A 21,535-nucleotide genomic window follows, 5' to 3' on the forward strand; every position below is an offset into this window, starting at 1 on the left:
AAAAATATGGCTTTCAGGTGCAAAAAAACAAAAAAAAAAAAAGAAAGAAAAGCTGAATTACAGTTGTACTCTAATTCCTTGACAAGTGTCTATATTTAATCTTATTGCTCAAAAACTTCATCTCCTAAATTTTTACAAAGTAAGGAAAAAAGCATTCTGACTTACTATTTTCATTGCACTTAATAACATTTATTTCTTATAAAAATTTTAAGAAATTATTATTCATGATCAAACTCTACAGACTTTAGGGATTAAAGGAAGAAAGCAACAGCATTCAGATTATCTGACCTTCACAGAGTAAAATCCCCACCCCCACAGTATTTTCAGGTTTCATTTTTTAAGGAAATAAACTGGAGAAGACACGTCCACGGTAAGGAGAGGCTTCAAGTTGCTACAGTAACATCCACGGAGAAGTCGCAGTCCACTCCGTCCCCAGGAACGAGTGAGTCTTCTGAAACAAAGATCGCCAGCACTCTGCTTTCCATTTGAACACCTACCTTGGAATGATAACTGCGTCCTGGTAATCTTCTAATTTAAAAACAAAGGGTGTTTCCTTTGAATACTTTGTACTGGGAATGCCTATGCGAGCTTCAGATTTCTCAATATCTTCCATGAATTTAAAGTCAATGTCCAAAGTGCTGGAGTCATTAACTTCGGGAAGAAAAAGACTCTTTAGCTTGGTAAAATATAATAATACAGATAAGATTCTTACTTAAGCTGTATATTCATACATGTGTCTAATTCAGAGTTATCAAAGTAAGAGATTTCTGTAGTACAGACAAGCTAACTGTCAAGCACAACTTTCATTTCTTAGCTAGCGAAAGTGGCGGCTCTAGAGCCAGGCGCTTCTTACCAACATTGAGAGGTAGAACGCAGTATGCTGAGTCAGCGTCTGCGGGTTTAAACTCTAGTGCAGGTTTTTCAAGCCGAAGAATATGCGAGAATATATACTGGTGAAGTCTTGTAATTAACTCAAGCATTTGCAGAGACAACGTGAAACCAGACTTCTTCAACTCAATGGATATGGTAACCTCTCCAGAGCGGGTGTACACAGGAAAGTGCGGAATCTTAGCAAAAAGAAAAATAAAGCACCCCTCAAGGTTAACAGGCATTTTATCCCATTACAAATAGTTAACTTCAAAGAGGAATGATGCTTTCTATCAGGAAATAGAAAAGATACCTCAATTCATAAAAATTAATCATACCGAGGTAACAAAAGGCTGTTACTCTTAAGAAGTTTTTCCTTTTTTTAAAAAAAACAAGATATTTTTAACATAAAAGCATTAAGAAGTGTCCACCTGAGGTATGGGTTTGGCTGTCAGTATTCCAAAGCATCTTGTGGTGTCCTCAGGGGGATAGAGCTTCCGCCTTCTGAAGTTGAGTTCATCAGGTAGAGGTGTGGTCAGAACCATTCCTATCACGTACAGGTAACAGGGCTGGTCCGGTTTGGGATAGCTATCCCGCAGACATTCTGGAATCTAGAAGTAGAAAGAAAAATTAAGCATCAAGCTCAAGCATAATCAGCTCTTTTCCAGATGTTGGCAAGAAAACAAATATATTCCTGGCTTTACTAAAAGCTGATGAGAAAAAGCTAAGAAAATACCCAAAGCATGAGACCTCCCAATTGCTTAGCCCCACTGGAGAGTCAGCATTTCTCAGGTCTGAGCTGCAAGGTGGCCCCAGGTACCTACCTTATAATGTACTGCTGACTATATAGCTAATACCAAAATTACATAAAACAAACACTGTAGGATCTTTTCAAAAAAATACTATTCATTTGATCTATTCCTGTTAACTAGAAAATTCTTTTCTTCCTTGGGTTTTTTAGTGTAGAATGTGAGAAAATAAAGGTAGGCAAATTTTCTAAAACCCCATATAGTCCTATCACTTGAAGATAACCTTTATTAACATTTTGTTATACTGCATCATCTCCCAGACTTTTTCCTACACAGAAATGTATATAAATGTTTACATATACGTATCTTTCATTACAAATGGAATCACACAACAAAGACTGTCAAAACCTGATTTTTATCTCTGGTTACTACAATGAGAATATCTTTCAGGGTCAATACAAATCAATATCATCATTTTTAATGGCTATCTCATTATACAAATAAACCATAATTTAATTAATCTGCGATTGTTTCTAAGCTTTCAATATTCATACAACCCTACCCAACATTCTTGCAGTTTCTGAGGCTCAATGACATAAATGATCACGTCCGTAGTTAAAAGGCACAGAAATACTGGCCAAGAGATGGCCATCATTAATGAGTATCAAATAATACAGAACACATCATTAGACAGGATGCAAGGCAGTACTATGCTTCCTTATTATTAGTGATAATGTCTGTCACATGAAACTAGGCCGTGATCTCTGGGGTAAATGTTAGAGCAAGAAAACTGAGAGAAACAAACATTTCAGGAAAATGAGTAACATTCATGAGTTTTGAAAAATTGACATGATTTTGAATCTTGAATACTTAGCTAAGTACAAATTTTTTAAAAGTAAAAACTCAGTAAAATTGCAAAAATAAAACAGAACGACACACTTAGTCTAAGATGAAAGTACACACCAAAATTTTGCTTTTGTTTGGGGTTCTTATGAGGCAACAAGATTAACAAATATTTTAAAAGTAAATACTTCAGCCAGTGTGGCTACAGCAGAAGTCACACTTGAAGATGCTTCAGTGCATGCATCCTGCTGGCCGCCATGTACCACGCTGGACGCAACACACTGGAACCACTGATTTCGACCCCAGGAGCCACACCCCACCTCCTGACAGGCACCTGCGCTTGCCCACCAGTGCAGCCCGCAGCTTCAACCACCATCTTTTCACTTGCCTATTTCTTCATTAAAACCCTCCTCTGTTTTAGCCACAAACATAAATAAAGCAATAATCTTACCTAACGCAAGTGAAAGAAACAAGAAATGTCTCTTTAAATGAAATAAACTCATTCTGGATAGAATCTGACAGACGAGTCCAAGAATCTTCTTGAGAAGAAAAACAAAAGCAATGTCTGAAGTGGGAAGGGCACAGAGTGCGCTACGAAAGCAAAGGGGCTGATCGGGGGAAGCTGTGAAGGGGACATGAGCTGAGAGCCAGAGTCAGCCATGTGACAAGGGTTTGGGAAGCCAAGAACAGGAACTTACTAAAAGTCAGAAAGGCTAGATTTTTATTCAGTTCTAAACAGTACTAACCGCTTTTGGGTAGCACTGTCTTCGTTTTGTTGAACCTGGTCTTCCTGGAACACTGGTCTCTTCTTCATCATGCAAATCAAGCTCTTCTTCATATTTAACAGTCTCTTTCCCAACTGGCATCAAATGGTCGTCCAGTTCACCTAAGAAATTTAAAGAGAATTAACATGACAATCCAGATTTTGCCTCTCTAATTAATTAGTAAATAATCCAGAACAGCACTGTGTTAGGAAGTGACTGGAAGAAAAATGACAACCAAAGCACCTTTGCTTTTCATGATAAAAAGTAACCAGACGTGATACCTCAGGCAAAGTCTATTTGGGCACTCACACATTCGGAGTGAGTAGGACCACACATTCTGTTGTACAACTGAAAACTAAAAACATCTAAACAGGAAAACAGCACATATCATCACTTTATATAAGCCATGGAATTTAAAAAAAAAATGGATTCATTTGTATGCTAATATAGACTAATGTGAGAGAATGATACATTAAAACACAAATGTTCATGATTCAACAGTACAAGAAAGCTTTATGTATTTAAAGAGGTCAGCAAAGGGAGCAAATAAATGACGCTCATCTGCTGTTCACTGTGGAAAACAGAGCTCCGCCCCATGACCAGGTCTTCACGGTACACGGTGCTCACACCCACAGTCACCAAACCACACCACAGGCAACGGGTCACAGCTCTGCAAAATCCTCAGGGACCTATAAAGTCCTGGATACGCTTTTGTGTAACAGTGCTTTTAAATTTATTTTTTATTTCATGTGCTTTCAAACACTCTTACCAATTTTGTGCAGTTTTTCACAGCAAATGAGAGCTACAACTCTTTCAGCCAGTCGTATACAGCTCATGGGTGGACCCTGAAAGTAACAAAAAACATTTCCATTGTACACGCATGCAGCTATGTTATCATTAACACAGAAAACAGCTATGAAACCTCTGGCCCAATATCTTTAATAGCTGAAATTTACCAGAGCAAAGTTCTTTATTTTGAAAAGTTTTGGCAAGTCTAAAAAAATCCTAATCTCCATATTTGAAACAGCCATCTTTAAAAATCTTATCCAGTAAAACCTAAATGAGTTTATAACTGAGATTTGACAATTTTGATGAATTTAAATTTCAATAAGACTTTAATGTACCTTATTTTCACGAATCTACAAATACGTACTAAAATAAAGACATATGAGATGTGACTAACACACATTAACAGTACTGAACAACCTTTCACGTGCAATAGAAATCAGTCATCTTGGAATATCTGGAAATCAGCATTGGGATCAAGGACAGCAGTTAGAGAACGGCGGGTTTTTGAGTCAACAACAAAGAACCAGAGCCGCCCAACTACATTTAATGAATTCTGTGTGGCTGGAAGTACGACGTCACAGTGAAATGATTCTGTCAGAGATCTTTACATCAACAAGATCTTCGAGGAAATTTCAGAGGTCGCCGAGCCCAATTCTAAGAGTCTGTAGGTTATATAGGCTATTGCCGATTTGAACAGGTAGTTGACTAAACGAGATTTATAAATCTACTTTTTAAAGTAGATTTAAAGCCAAATTTACCTGTGACTTGCATAGGCTTAGAGAAGCTGAAAAAAAAAATAACATTAATGACATAAAGATCATTTCTTTTTCTAAACTTACAACAATGGAGGCTCGAAGAGGCGAGTTAATTGGCAGATAAAGAGTTGAATAAAATGTACCATCAGGCAACTCTCGGGTTCTACATTTAGGAGCCAGATGAGTAAATGGATCACTTGGTAATCTAGCACAGTATCTGTGAAGAAAAAGAAATTCTGATGCTGACTCTACAACTGAGAAATAGATGAAAAAATCTGTATTGATATCCCCATCCTGAAGTCTGATTTTTTTTTCTTCCCCAAGGCCCAAGGACATAGTTGTATATTCCAGTAGGAAGTTCTTCTAGTTCTGTGTGAGCCGCCACCACATCATGGCTACTGACAAACAGGTGGTGTGGTTCCACGCCCGGGAACCAAGCCATGGTCGCTGAAGCAGACTGTGCCAAACTTTAACCAGTGGGCCATCAGGGCTGGCTCACTGAAGTTTGATTTTTCATGTCCCTCTTCCCCTCTACGGGATTGGTATTTACACGTGGAGTCTGAGCTTCATTGTTTCAGACTTTCAATAAGTTGGAACAATGATGAAACTTTCTGCAATGGTGTTCTGTATCTGCACTTTCCAATACGGCAGCAACCCAGCGCTTGAAATACAGCAAGGGCAGCTAGGGAACTAAATTTTTTTTTAATTAAAATTGAAATTTGAATTTAACTAGCCATATATGTTTAGTGCTGTCATATTGGGCAGAAAATATTGTTCTGAATCCGTTAACTGAACACATTGCCAGTGTTTGCTCCTTAATCTTGCACTTGCCAGCAACTACTGGGGCCTGTGTAAGGAAGGCATGAGAAGAGGGCAGGACAACCCAGTACTGATACAAAGGAGGGCATTAGAACAGGACTACCCAGCAGCAGCACAAGGAGAGTGCTGCAGCATGGCAAAAAGCTGGCTCCAAGGGAACTGAGGCCGAGTAAGGAGGGTGCTGGGACAGGCAGGCAACTCAGTGAAGGCCAGAACCCATGCAAGGAGGGCACTGGACTGGAGCAGCCCTGCAAGGGCAGCACCTGAGCAATTAGGGTGCCCAAACATGGTGGCAGCCCTGCAGAGCAGGGAGACTGGCTACATACAGGGACACTGACCATAAAAGTAATTATTTTGAGCATGACGGGAGTTAGATTTCTCACTATTGAAAAAGCCAGGAACAAAGACGAAAAAGAAGAAAGCCAGAACAAACCCTCCGGTGTCATCCTAAAAAGGACAACAGATAAGTAGTCAGGTACAGAAACAGATATAGATATAAATGTGTGTGTGAATATATATAGATGTAGATGCATAAATCTATTTCCTAGCTGTCTACTAAAGAGCCTGGTAGCAGCAACACTCCTCCGGCAATGAATACACCTAGTGGTCAGATCTTGGTTTCTAAACACTACCCATTCTCCACTAAGAGAAATCAGGGCCTTTTGGAGAAACAGGCTATCTAGGCTAGGGCAGGGAAAATAGGAGTTGAGTCTAGAACATTTTAGTGTGCCATAAAATAAGGCAGTGTGCAAAGAATAATGGTGACATGTTAAAAAGACACAGAAGCTACCTGGAAGCGGCTCCCACTGGCCAAATTTGAGACAATTTTAACATCAAAATAAATGACAAATGATAGTAACAGATTATAACCCACTGAATAAGATAGGAATCCATTAGTTAACATTGGATAAAAAAATAAAAGGAACAAATAAATGGAGAAAAAAGAAAGTTCTTCTTTACAGTAGAATGCCAACTAATAAATGCAGAAAGCTTAATGAAATTAGAAAATCATTTTGCAGACATCACACTAATAATCAATTCAGGCAAGAAATATCAATGGATAATTAAACTAATGGGTCAAACTGGGAAGAGGAATAAATTTTATATAGTCTCAAAGTTTCCCCCCATGAAATATTCACAAATTGTAAAGGGGGAACAAAGGCAACTATAAAAGAGAAAGCTGGCAGACCTTACGTAAGGGATCAAGTCACCATCAGCACCAGTAAGAGCACAAACTGACACTGAGCGCACCAGACAAGACGGAATGAGAAGAACACAGCATCACTTCAGTGATACGCTGGCCAAAAATGCATAACCTGGGCTAACAAAGAGAAAATATCAGATAAACCCAAACTGAGAGACAGACTACAAAATGACTGGTCTGTAATCTTCAGAAGTTTCAGGGACGAAAGTCAAGGAAAGGGTGAAGAAAGGTTCCAGGTTGAAGGAAACTAAAGAGATGAGAAAAAATGGGTACAACTCATGACTCTGGACTGGACCCTTCCACTCCGCAGAACATTCTTATGAAACATGAACGGGTCTCTCTCAGCGAAGCGGACAGGGGAGTTCTTTGTTTCAAAACAAAAAGTGAAAAAGAAAATCTCATGTTTGCCATTCCTTTATTTAGCCTCTGCATGAAATTTATCTGATACAAAATCTAGGTATGTCTCTGCTTTTCTTAGTTCTTAGAAATGTTATTACCAATTCAGGACAAAGTAACTTAAAAACACACTCAAGAACACAAGTTAATTTATCATAATCTTACACTGTTGCTAATGGAAAATTCAACATCCCCCAACAGTTATGGCACAAAACAACAAATTTTGGGAATCAGAAAAAAATTTGTGAGCATTGTAAAATTAAATTAAATCTAATTAAAACAAGCATGGTTTCATCATGTCAGCCTTGCCAATAAGAACTAAACATTTATTACTGCACAACACTGTTTTTACCTTTTGACCAAAAAAAACACGAACGGAAAAAAGCAACTTCTTTTCTTTCTCACATCAAAATATTACAACCCATGAATGAAAACACTGGTGATGGTTTGCAAAAGGCAAACAATAATACAATGCTTCCAGGGTTAGACGTCAGTCTGCAATGCTCACAGGTTGTCCACGCAGATGGTGTGATACCCTACCTATTGATGTGTCCAATGGCCGTGTTGACTGTGACTCGCGGGCCACCATCCTCAGGCCTCAACACGTACGGTGGGAAAACGTCCTCATCATCTACAATAGGCTCAATGTCAGTCTCACCAGTATCAACTGACTTGGAACATTTGTTTCTCAAGATCTGAACAATTTAAAAACAGAATTTATAATGAGAATAAAGGTCTTCTTTGCCATACGTTAGACGTCTGCCTCTATACCTACAGAAAAAGCTCTCTTGACGTGAAACATCTCTCTCCTAAACTCACTTCAATACTCCAAAGTCACCTGCTGCAGAAAATTTCTCCCAACGCATCCTTCCCAGCTCCAATCACGTGGAGACACTCGCCATACAGGTGTAAGGTGTACACAGTACTAAACCTACACACACACACGTGACTGCCAGCCTTTCAGAGTACAGAGTCTTTGTCATCATTCTCAAATCACTCGACAACTCAAGCAACTAACTATTACCTCACTGTTCACACTAACAGCACACTTCACTTCCTGGACATTCTTCCTCAATAATCCATATGACCATTTTCACAGCTATTTTATCGTGAGCTTTCAAATACTTTGTAAAATACTGCTGGCTGTTTGCAAATATTCTCGACTTTTCTATAATGTACACGTTACACACCCCTCTTGAGACTATTCTCTGTAGATAAAAGCTTTTATCTATTTCTAGGCAAATAGAAAATAAAGATAGCACATTAATTTTTAAATCTTACCTTTTCAATAGCTTTGTACGTTTTAAGGTCTTCTTCAAAACTCTTTATTTTGTCCGTATCTGCTAACATTATATAATTAGAGATTGGTGCCCTTGCCCTTCCCTTAGATTGAACGTAGGATCGATACTCTGTGGGCAAATCAAAACGAACCACCAAGTTGCACTTTGGGATATCAACACCCTCTTCCACGATACTTGTTGCAATAAGCAGGTTGGTCTCATGTGCTCGAAATTTCCTAAGTACCTGAAAAAAAATCCACCAAGAAAAGCAATTCTAAGAAATTTTCCAAAGAAAACAATATAGTAGAAATAAGTGACAATTGTCATTTCTGATGCATGCTCTGGGCATGCAAAATCTTTAAGGCCAGGCTAAAGAAGATGACAACATCATAGAAAACTCGAGATGCATAAACACATCGGCAAAGAAACTGATTTAATGATAATTTTCAACTGAATGTGACCGGAAAAATCAAGGTGCCTTTCTACTCTACAGAAGGACCCAGGTACAAGTCGCAGAAAGCCTTCAGGCTAAAGGGGCTGACTTCTTACTGACCACAAAAGAATCTAATCAACAAAGTGAACAAATGAATCCACTTCTGGAGTCCTATTGACATTATGACCCTCCATATGACACCCTATGTCTATGAGACGTGCCAACATATCTCCAAAGATGTCCAAACTTACTAACATCCCCCAATCACTTGGAATTAAAAATTACAAGCAAGGTGTAACTTATTTTCTGGCATCCTGGGACATTTTCAATTTAAGGAAATCAGAATTGATTAAAAAATGAAGTGAAAACTTGTTTCGTACTAGATTTAAAATATCATTTACCAAACCAAAATAAAGTTAAATAATAAAGTTGATTTTTAAACAAATCCAGACTCTGGCTACTGAACCCCTCAAACGTGGAGCATCAGAAAGCTGCAACATAGAAAATAACTTCAATATGAATCATTCTGCTACTTTGTAAGTTCAATAACAAACTTTAAATAAGTTTTCGTTTGCAAGCCAGAAGACTATATTAGGTTTTAGCCTTAAAAACAATGAAAAAAGTTAAACCAACATCTTTAAAATATAGTGTTATTTTTACAGTATTCAACCAAGGTAGAACTTTAAATAGAAAACGAAACACTTTCTAGGAAAAGATTTCTGTTTGTGGCCTCTGAGTTACACACAGTCAGTGGGAGTTACGCTTACACAAGCTTTGATTTTCTCTGAAATGTAGTTGTGTGCCATCAGTCCAATAAAAGAAAATGAAATGGTTGATAATTATGACACAAAACTGACTTACCAAACAGTTATTCTAATTCTGAACACGTGATTCGTTACAGAGCTAGCTCACAGGAGACAGCTAGTCAACGTATGAACAAGTATTCTGTATTACAAAAAAACGCTGAGGAACTATGAAGAAAGGGAGCTCCTAGGGGTGGAGTTTGTCTGTATATGCTCTGAAAATTGTTATCGTACAACTCTTTTAACTTGAGTTACCTCTTCCTGTTTTCTGAATTCTGCTTCCATCTGTTTGTTCCGAGGCTGATTCTTTCCGATGCCATGTCCAGTTATAAAATTGCTGCTGATGTAAGCCAGCTCTGGATCTTGTTTGCCAGCTTCCTTTATCAATCTAAGAAAATTATACACATTTGGAAGTTAAGCACTGCTGAGGGAAAAAAATTTAAACTTTTGTTTGTAAGGTCTCCCTTAAAATGGAAATACATGCATTTTTTGCCACATACCTAACAAAATGGTCTCGATATTTTTTTCCCAACCAGCTTAAACAGAAATCATTGCCACTCTTCCCTGCTCAGATCTGCGGCCCAAACACTAACACCAAGCACAGGGCTGACTTACATTGATGAATGAAATGCTCACAGCCCCTCAAACTTCCTAACTGGGCAGTGCTGACTAAATAGAAATGTGGCCCAGGAGGGGACAGGGCTAGGCAGAGAGAAACACAGATTCCTCACACATCTTGGCTTTAGGCCAGGACTTCTAACGACAAAAGCCACACACGCTTCTCTAAAAGTTGGAGCACGTCTCTAAATGCACACACAACTTGTGCAGCAGGCACGCCCTTCTCTCCACGGTCACTCTCATACAGAGTATGTACCAAACGCCCTGACGCCAAAGGGAGAATTCCCACAGCAAAGGAAACCTCACTCTCCCTCTACATGCAGTAAGAGATTCTAGCTGTGCGTGAAAAGAAGCCTGGTTACTTCTTTTAGTCTTACCCCAACACCCTGAATCACGGGAAGCAGAGTTCTAGGGAAAGAAACGTCACCTCTATTGGTAAGATCTCCCCTCCCACCACTTTCCTGTCCCCAGGCCACTGACCACAGTTCTATCTAACACTAGCCTGAGCTCCTGGCCTAGCAATGCCAGACAGCCCCCACCCCATCCTGCCCTGAAGGAGAAGCGGCTCCCGACTCGTTCCCCTTCCTGCCTGCTCCTCTGTATTGAGGCAGAATGCTGGCAACCTAAAGCCGGCTCCCAGCTAAGAGATGGGAAAGAGCTCCGGGGTGGATCATGTTACCCAGGTACGGAAGGTGAACAGTTAGTGCTGCCATTACAGCTATTTTGGAAATATCCACGTTCAAAAACTCAGCACACAGGATAAATGGTTCCACACCTGCCATAAGTGATTCCATATGGTTCTTCTGAAGTCATATAGCATAGTATAAATTCCTAATAGAAAATAGCATTTTTAAGTCAAATCATTTTTTTTTAAATACATTAAACAGACTAATATCAAAGAACTTGAAGAAACCTTGAGTGGCCATCTAGCATATCTTCTTGCCTCCCAATCAGCAAAACACGTGCACATGTAAGGTTAGTCTGAGAGTCTGTTCTACAATTCAAGTACTTAAAACGTCCAGAATCAGAACTTCCTTCATATGTTCCAAGCTTTGTTCAATTATTATAATACACTTATGATGTCAGTAACAGAAAGCAGTGTTACAAGCAAATAGCATGCCAAAAAACCTAAAATATGAAATTAGCTTACAAATAATTTGTACTTCCAAATTTTAGCTTATGTAAATAGGCACCAATTTGAATGTAACAGAAATGCCTTTCAAGTTACTCCTAATTAGGCAAAGAATGTATTTTACTTTGCCAAAATGATCTGGCAGACTTCAATTAGCTGAGAAACGGAAGCAGAGCGGATTTATTTCTCCTTAATGAAACCCACAGCAACATGCAGAGAACAGAAGCAGCAGCAGGCACGTAAACAAGCAAAGCCTCTTGTAAACAACAATTAAATGCTATATACCTATGCTGATAGCGTTTAGAGAGAACTTTATTTCTCTGTCAGATCAGTTTAAGCACTGCCTAATCACGTGCCCACGACGAAGAGTGAGGCTTCCCGAGAAAGAAGATGCAGTCCCTGGCTGTCGGGAGCTGACGAGGGAGCGACACCAACTGCTCCTGGAGCTCCTGGGACCACAGGGCTGGTGGGGCAAAGGCTGGTTTCTTTTCATTTCTACAGTGAGTCTAGGGGAGCTGCTCCACAAGCGAGCTGTGTGATAAACCACACTGTTCTCCAGTGCACAGAGCTTCTCAAACTAGCTGTAGCGAAGAACTGGTTATTTTCTTTCTAATTTCAAATCCATCAGAAACCAAATTAACCATTTAGAAAATGAAACTAAAAAAGCATCAAAATCCAGGCACCAACTGTATTACATTCAGCAGACAAAAGCTACTGTCCAAACTAAGAGTTTCTAGATGCTTACCCTCAGCCTCTGTGCCTAACTCTCTGCAGCTGGCACGGCCCACAGCTGACGCTGGGTGTAAATGCACACTGCCTCCCCAACTACATCGAAAATGGCATGGCCCAAAACAGGAAACATGGACGCCCGATTCAGAAAACTAGCAGATTACTACCAAAACTTGTGATTTGATTAAATGTGGTAATTTACACAGTTAACCCTAAAGGAAAAAAAATTCAAATAGACAAGCATCATTTGAAATCTCTGCCAGGTACCAAAGTATGTTATCAACAACACCTTTAATATTATCCTTCCTACTTATATTTTCTTGTCAATGTGAGAAAAATCAAATGCAATTCCTCTATAATCTTACCAAAAGACTATCGCTGATATTATAGTATACTGATACTGTATCCCCCGAATGTGTGCATAAAGAACCTAAGAAATTAGCACCTACTGTGTGTCAGGTGATAAGACAGGCATTTATATATACATTGTCTTTTATTAACAACCCAATAAGAGGTGGAGGTATTACTACTATTTTACAGATGAAGATGCTCAGTCTTTAAAAACTTAAATAACTTTCACAAAATATACATCTGAAAGTGGGTAGAGATACAAGGATCCAGGCTCCTTGGAGAAATGGCTGACTATGGCTAGAGCAGGGAAAATACAAGAACCTTGAACATCTCGTGGCACCAAAAAGTAAAGAAGTGCTCAAAAAGCAAAAGGATGAGAGTATGCCAAGGGGACACAGGAGCTAACCTCAAAGAGCTCCCAGGGCCCAAGGAGGAACAATTTGAACAACAAAGTCAATAACCTAGTATTAGTTTATAACCCAAAGTATAAACTAAACAAACAGGAGACCATACTGATAAAAGAACATGATTCAGTAAATATAAATAGATAGATAGGGGCCAGCCCTGTGGCCGAGTGGTTAAGTTCACTTGCTCTGCTTCGGAGGCCCAGGGTTTTGCTGGTTGGGACCCTGGGTGCAGACATGGCACCGCTCGTCAGGCCATGTTGAGGCGGCGTCCCACATGCCACAACTAGAAGGACCCACATCTAAAAATACACAACTACGTACTGGGGGGATTTGGGGAGAAAAAGCAGGGAAAAAAAAAAAAAGTTTGGCAACAGTTGTTAGCTCGGGTGCCAATCTTAAAAAAAAAAAAAAAAAAGGGCCAGCCCAGTGGCACAGCAGTTTGGCAGCATGGGGTTCACCGGTTCGGATCCCGGGTGCGGACATGGCACCACGTGTCAAGCCATGCTGTGGCAGGTATCCCACATATAAAGTAGAGGAAGATGGGCATGGATGTGAGCTCAGGGCCAGTCTTCCTCAGCAAAAAGAGGAGGATTGGCAGCAGATGTTAGCTCAGGGCTAATCTTCCTCAAAAAAAAAAAAAGATAGATAGATAAATAGGATAAAAAAGGCATGATTTCCTTACAAAGAATTCCACTAATACACACAGATACATCGCTCTCCAGGAATGGAGCTTAATCTCTCCCTCCCAGGATAAGCCAGACTTGGTGACTCGCTTCCAAAGAACACAGGAAGGAAAGGGAAAAACAGTAACTTCACAGCAGAGAAACCAGGCAAACACTGTCAGGGCCAGGTGGCAAAGTCTAATATCACCACTGATACGTCATGTCGATACTATGAATCCCTGCGGACGAGAAGGGTACTTCAGCCCTGTGGATTCTTCCAAATCCCACTACCCCAGTCTACTCGTGAGAAAACACGAGACAAATTGAAACTGAGAGACGTCCTATAAGATACCTGACCAGGACACCTAAAGACCGCCCAGGCCACGAAACGCAAGCAACGACCGAGAAACTAATAGCCCAGAGGAGACCAGGGAGACATACCGACTACACGCAATACAGGACTTTGGATTAAAAAGAGGACATTAATGGAGAAACTGGTAAAATTCAAATAAAGGCTGGAGTTTAGTTAACAGCAATACATCAATGTTAGTTTCTTGGTTGTGACAAATGCACCAGGATAACCTAAGATGTTATCATCATAAGAGATGCGGGAAACCAGAGGGCGGTAAAGGGCAACTCTGGACTATTTTGCAACTTTCCTGTAAACCTAAAATTATCTCCAAATAAAAAGTTATTAGGAAAAAAAAGGGGGGGAGTAGAGGTAGGGTGTGAACGCAGGTTTGTCCAACGCCAACGTCACAACACTAGTGAACGACACAGCGAGAGGGCACTGGACCTGGAGGGCGGAGGGTGTTTCCAACCACTTGGTAGCTGTGTCATTTGGGAGGGTTACAAACTGAGTCTTAGTTTCCTCATCTATAATATAGTAAAAATCTCTACCTTACTCCTTTGTGGAGTGTTGTGACATTTAAAAATATATATATAGGTAAATTAAAAACCATAAAGCCCTCTGCATATAAGGCAAAGGAAAACAATATACCTAAGACTATATACGATCCAACATTTTATATAGAAGTAGCTGTTATTTTTTTTGTTAGGAGAGCAGAAAACTCCCCGTGTATTACAATAGCTTACACTCCCATGAAACTTCACTGAAGAAGGAGTTTTCCTCCCATTAAATTGATGGAAGGAAAGAATCTGGATTTCTGGAAGTTTTTCTAAGCTTATTAAAAAGCTTACTGAAACAAGACCTCTATTGTATATTTAATTAGTTGCCCATAAAGTCAGCTCTCAAACTGCTCCAGATTCATCCTCCAACACTAAACTCCAGCCACATTTTATGAAAGTTGATCACAATTAATATGATCCTCAAAGTCAACAGAAAGTAACTGATTGATTTTTGATAAACCTTAAAAAAACATACAAAGAAGAAGGGAAAGGAAGAAAAGAAACTCCATTCCTTCTCTTCAAGGCCCAGAACATTTATTTAATTCTTAAACCATCCTGTATGGGGGCAGGGAATATGTCTATAACGAGCTTAGCACTGCGCCAATACGCAACTTTTCTGACCCCTGAAATGCCTTTCCCCCATTCTAAGAAATGGTCCCGACAGTCATGCTCCCTGGTCTGTCTCCTGGCAGTCTTCCACCGGAAAGCACAGGGCCGTGTTCAGTGACGCTTAGGGCATTATGATTGTAGAGAGAACTGGAAACTAGGAGGCAGGATATCAGGATTCTAGAATTGTCTCTGCCATTGACCAGCAATTTAACTCAGGGCAAATCACTTTTCCTCCTGAGGCCCCTTCGCATTTTTATAAAAATAAGTTGTTGGATTAGGTAGTCAGAGAAGCCCCTTTCCAATCTTAAACTTGTGATTCCAGTGTAATTCACCACCTAAAGTTATTTTAGTCTGTATTCATCATAAGGATCAGGCCCAAGGACCAGGAAAATTACAAGACTGAACACCGCCAGATGACTACCCCAGAGTCCAATTTCTCGTTACTCAAGTAGGTTTTCAAAGCCCCAAAACAGTCAGAAGCAGTTTAGAAAAAAAATCTCAAATTGCCTCAGGAAACAAAGCTTAATTTCTCCTCCGAGATCACTACTTGCAGAAAAGGCTCTTAGCGATCAACTTTGCCAATTAATGGATCTCGTAGAAAAGTAGATGGTCTGAAGTATAAAATAAGGGCGCTTTTTTTGCCCTTATAAATAATAGAGCATCTAGCCACAAACCAAAAGGACCATACAGTAAGTGAGCACCGGACACAAATCTGAGGTGTAGCTCTTTGGCTAGGTCTGCATTCAGGAAACATAAACTTCTGTCAAAGCAGGGGGAGGGATGGAAATCCACAACCTAATTTGGATTCATTATCACCCTTGCCAATATTCTCGGAATTCTTCCCTAACACTTTTATTCTCTTCTGATTCAGAAAATTTTAATATGTGGTCTATGAACCAATCCAAACTGCAAATCCAGTTGTTCTAAACTTTTTCCGCTTTTTCCGCTGCAAACTTGAATAAACATTTGTTAAGGAAAAAAGGCTAACATAAAAAAACTAGCCACAGGGGCTGGCCTGGTGGCGTAGCAGTTAAGTGCACACATTCCACTTTGGTGGCCCGGGGTTCGCAGGTTCAGATCCCAGGAATGGACATGGCACCACTTGGCAAGCCATGCTGTAGTAGGCGTCCCACATATAAAGTAGAAGAAGATGGGCACAGATGTTAGCTCAGAGTCAGTCTTCCTCAGCAAAAAGAGGAGGATTGGCAGCAGATGTTAGCTCAGGGCTAACCTTCCTCAAAAAAAAAAAAAAACCCCACAACTAGACACAAAGATAAACAAACACATGGACAAAGAGAACTATTTAGTGGTTACCAGGGGGAAGGAGGGAGGCGGGTGGGCACAAAGGGTGAAGGGGCGCACCTATACTGTGACTGACAAACAATAACGTACAGATGAAATTTCACAAGGTTGTACACTATCATAACCTCAATTAAAAAAAAAACACTAGCTGGGGCCGGCCCGGTGGCGCAGTAGTTAAGTTCACACGTTCCACGTCTCGGCGGCCTGGGGTTCGCCGGTTCGGATCCCGGGTGCAGACATGGCACCGCTTGGCACGCCATGCTGTGGCAGGCGTCCCATGTATAAAGTAGAGGAAGATGGGCACGAATGTTAGCTTAGGGCCAGGCTTCCTTAGCAAAAAAGAGGAGGACTGGCAGTAGTTAGCTCAGGGCTAATCTTCCTCAAAAAAAAGAAACAACTAGCCATAATAATACCCAGATGAAATTTATCCTAAGATTTCCTGAAGGAGAAAGCTTGGTGTGAAATGCTTAATGCAATGCCTAACACACAGTCACAGCTGAGTAAATATCTGAACTGAATCTAACAACTGAATACAAAACAAGAGATACTTTACTTTAATCTAACTTAGTTCATCTATCCTTGCTCTCTATTTTAGATGGATTAGAATAGATTAGCATCCTTTAAGAAAAAATCTGGGCCAGTCGCGTGGCTGAGTAGTTAAGTTCGCAGACTCTGCTTTGGTGGCCTGGGATTGGCCAGTTCGGATCCTGGGGGTGGACCTACATACCACTCATCAAGCCACGCTGTGGCAGCATCGCACACAGAGGAACTAGAATGACCTACAACTAGGATATACAACTATGTAAGGGGCTTTGGGGAGGGAAAAAAAAAGACAAAACTCTCAGTCATGTCAAATCTAGCCTTTTGGAAAAGCTATTGCATACGTAAACATCCTTTCTGTGAACCCCAGCACAGCATTACACTTGAATTATGATGGTGCCAAGTGAAGGACAGTTACATAACCCTTCCGCTAGCTCTTAATGCTATTACAGCATATCACTTCACAAAACAGAAAGCTGCCTTGTTCTACTACAGAAAAAAATGTTAATCTTAGAGATTTACCTGTTTAAGACAACTGCTGTATATCTTCTTTCAACAAAAATAATTCCGCATAAAATATTGGTAAATGGAGAAGGAAAATTTGTCTCTGGCTTCTCCTTTTCTTCAATTTCTTCATCCTCATCATCATCCTCAGAATCACTCCAAGACACATAATTATCCTGATTCCTATTATTATACCACTCAACGCTCTCAAACTGCTGTCGCTCATATGGTTTATATTTGCGTAAGATTTCAAGCAGTTTTATGACTTTCGGAGTTACAAATTTCAGGTCAAGTGAGGCAGGTGAGAAGTGCTCTTCACAGAGTGCGTGGATCTTCCTCAGGAAAGTGTCTGTAAACAATAGGAATTTCCTGTGCAGCTCCTCTTGTTCATGTTTGATGTACTTCTGTAGCTCTCTTACCATCATTCCAGCCACTTTATCAGCACACCAGGGTCCCAGAACCACCAATACCGCACGACAGTCTGACAGGATCTACAAAAAAACGTAAAGAGCCAAATGCTAAACAATAACCATGTAGCATTTTCATATGGGGTTTAATCGGGATTTAAGCTGTCTTCAATCTGGCCCTTCAAAATAAATGTATCCTACTAATATAAACACTGAGGTTAATTCTCCAAGGTTGGGGGGAGGGGCCAGTGGTCTTTTCAAGCTCTACTTTTTCATATATATGTGCCCAGAACCATCCTTTTGTTTTCAGCAAAAATAATCAAATAACAGAAATTAAAAGATGCAATTGTATAAGGTTAATAAAACTTAATTTTAGATCTGTGATTAGTTAGAAGTACAACTGAGTCACTGACTTCCAGGTAAATATGCAAGAAATTATGTAGAGGAGTAATTTTACTTTAGGTATCAAAGAGGAGGAAGACAATTTTCCTTGAGCTTTATCTACATCCAGAGTGCCGGGACCTACAACCCTAGCTCAGAGCAGAATGGAAATCCAAAGCGAGGCTAAAACTGAGGAATCGCCAGTTCTGCAGGCAAGTAAAAGGGTTGACTATGGACTTAATGAGAATTCAAGGGCCGAGGAGAGTCTGGGCATTGCTGCTCCAGAAAAAATCAGCAGGAGAGAAATTAAGCCTCAGACTCAATACAGTGTTAACATTGACAAACGGGGGCAAAGTCCTACAATAACAGCTCCCAAGTTTTAATGCATCAAGATAATTGGAATGCTTGTCAAATCTCAGACAGCTGGACCCCACCCCAGAGCTTCTGACACAGGTCAAGGGTGGGGTCCACAATGTGCATTTCTAACAAGTTCCAGAGGAATGCTGATGCTGCTGATCTGCAGTCCACACTTTAAGGACCACTGTCCTAAGAGATCTCTTCTCAAAGCTGTACCACTCAGGGAGGACAGGCTCATATCTACTTATATACAAGAAAACAGCAGAGGAATTTGTCTAGCCCGAGGGTTTGAGCAGGAACTAACCCATCTGACCAAGAAGAAGAAAAAAAAGGACTCACTCTTTACGCTTAAATAACCATACCATAAATCCTAACTCATCTCCTTAAATCTGGGAGGTCTATACTTTATAATACAAATGTCTGTCAGGTCACAGTAAACTCTACCCCATATGAAACGTTCAACGAAAAATGTCCAAAGACATAAGAAGGCAAGGCCTTAAACTAAAATCTACAGAAAGTAGCCTCATTAGAAGCATATTTTTATTTCAATATTAAAAATAAACAGAAACCTTTTATTATACTTTCTATACTTCCTTTGTATATGCTTACCTGTTTAGAAATTAAAGTAGAATCTCTTTCTTTTGAATGTACAGATATGTTACAGTCATTGATGAAATTAATTGCTTCTTCTAACTCCATCAGCAGTCTTTCATAAAGCCCACTTCTGTCAGTAAATGGTCCACAGTCTACCACAATCTCACATGGCTGAGAAGTGTATCTTTAACATAGAAACAAAAGTTGTCGATACCACAATACATTCACTACAGCATTATGATCCATTACACAGCCAAACCAAAAAAAACTTCCTATTTTCAGTCTGCATACCTCCCTGGGACACAGGCAGGTCACAACCAGCCTTCCTAAAGTGGTACTCTTTGTGCTGTGTTTGCCTGTTAGGTCTCAAGGAATGACTGCTTAAGGCTGACAATCAAAGAATTTTGTGACTTTTCTGATTTCATTATCATCCCAGGTTTTCTGTTTTGTTTTTCAGATTCAGACTTCCATCTCTTGTCCCATTAGGCATCAGGCAGAATGAGGAACAATGTCAGTCAAAATACTCAAGAAACTCAATAATGATTACTTCTCAGAAGCAGAAACAGGGATGGGGGGACGGATCATAGAGGAAAAGTATTATTAAATTTATCCATTTCCATACTATTGGAAACTTTTAGCATTTGCACATATTAATTTTATTTTTAACGTATTTTTAACAAGTCCTTGTAAGGAAAGCTCTCCCAACTTTCAATCCATTATGATATCATTCCTTGGATCTGTCATGCCTTCCATGAACTATGACAATGAGCGTGGCACATAATATTCTAATTAATACAATGATTAACTAAAGAAAAAAATACAGTAAAGACATATTTAAATACTATAGTTTTCATTACTCTCAGCTGGAATTTATACTTTAAGAGTCACGTTTAGAGAACTAGGTAACGCCAAATTCAACACGTTACTGATCAGTTTTACTGAAATGCTCTAACACCTCTCCTGCTCCTGAAGACCTCCAGTACTGCCGAGCTGGCAACCTGATTCAGGCCAGATAAAGCAAAAACACAGCCTTGGACTTGTACGTCACAGACGGTGTGGGCCCAGGGAAGTCAGAAACAGCATGTCCTAAGGGCGACGGGACTGGTCTTTCATTTGGCATTTGGATACCTAAGTTCCATGAATCAAAAATATTACCTTTTCTTCGCATGCTACAAAGACAGCTTTTCCCAAATTCCTACCAAATGACAGGCGCACTGCAAGGTGTTTTCCATGTGTAAATGTAACTGACCATCAAAGAATCCCCGAAACGACTGTCAACACCATTTTAAAGGTTCAGGGACTGTAAATGACTCACTTGAAGTCACACAGCTCAAATGAGTGGAGCCAGCATTCAAAACCAACGTCTGAGTTAATTCCATAAGCCAAGAAGTCACTCTTCTCTGTTTATTATAACTGTTCCAAGAACTACCACTTGGTACTCGTTAGCCTTGTTAAAGACTGTATCTAATAAGGATATAAGGGTATTTGAATAGGAATCAAAGTAATTACATTTATTTTAAAACCTAAGTTATATAGGTTCCCTTCCACTAACTTAAATCAAAAAGGTTGTGTATGTGGTATGTGTGCATTTTAAGGAAACTCACAATAGCAACTTCCTCAAAAGGAGACAAACCTAGAAATCATAAACAACACCTTTCTCAGAAATTTACACCATTTTCAAAACTACAGGTTGCTTCCAATTATTTTAAAGCACACTGTAAAACATTGAATTCTCTACACAACTTAATGTTCTTTCAAAGCATCATGTGGGACATTTAGGTCAGAACAACAAAGCACACACATTGACAGAAAAGGACACAAATTTACTGTCCAAACTCCCAGTCCCTGTCAACATCAGCAAACAGAAAAGGCTGACGCTAATGCAATATTCTCTCCAGGCAGAAACACTTCCATCTGCTCCTTTCTGTGGAAACAACGTTAGGTTCCTATATTCACGGGTAACTGTCCTGATAAAGGATTCTTAGTCTTGCTCATTCTTTCTAACAGCTGTTTGTTCACTTAAACAGGTACCACCTGCAAGGCACCTTGAAAGAGCCTCAGGCTTAAAATCAGTTATGGCTAGTCTCCTTAAAGCTGAGTCAATCATAGTGCACACCTGTCCAAGACCACCACGTCAATCCTACAGCACACCTGTCCAAGACCATCAAGTCAATCGTAGAGCACACCTGTCCAAGACCACCACGTCAATCGTACAGCACACCTGTCCAAGACCACCAAGTCAATCATAGAGCACACCTGTCCAAGACCACCACCTCAAGTGTACAGCACACCTGCCCAAGACCACCAAGTCAATCGCAGAGCACACCTGCC

At 40.0% G+C, this 21,535-nt stretch overlaps 1 protein-coding gene across 4 annotated transcripts in view; it reads right to left on the reverse strand.

The window, feature by feature from the left end:
• The window catches only part of DICER1 (dicer 1, ribonuclease III), a 70,712-nt gene that overhangs the window by 20,431 nt on the left and 28,746 nt on the right, over nt 1–21,535 (reverse strand). For all 4 annotated transcript variants that reach the window (XM_046647219.1, XM_046647221.1, XM_046647220.1 and 1 more), the window contains 11 exons: nt 19,220–19,388; nt 17,484–17,956; nt 9,958–10,090; nt 8,468–8,710; nt 7,727–7,881; nt 4,852–4,984; nt 3,993–4,068; nt 3,206–3,345; nt 1,299–1,478; nt 854–1,067; nt 498–651 (listed from right to left, as the gene is read on the reverse strand). In XM_046647219.1, coding sequence (XP_046503175.1) covers nt 498–651; nt 854–1,067; nt 1,299–1,478; nt 3,206–3,345; nt 3,993–4,068; nt 4,852–4,984; nt 7,727–7,881; nt 8,468–8,710; nt 9,958–10,090; nt 17,484–17,956; nt 19,220–19,388 — 2,070 coding nt within the window. The remainder of the gene's footprint in view (nt 1–497; nt 652–853; nt 1,068–1,298; nt 1,479–3,205; nt 3,346–3,992; nt 4,069–4,851; nt 4,985–7,726; nt 7,882–8,467; nt 8,711–9,957; nt 10,091–17,483; nt 17,957–19,219; nt 19,389–21,535) is intronic.

This window comes from Equus quagga, chromosome 20, assembly GCF_021613505.1.
Source record: "Equus quagga isolate Etosha38 chromosome 20, UCLA_HA_Equagga_1.0, whole genome shotgun sequence".
In the NCBI taxonomy this organism is placed as follows: domain Eukaryota; kingdom Metazoa; phylum Chordata; class Mammalia; order Perissodactyla; family Equidae; genus Equus; species Equus quagga.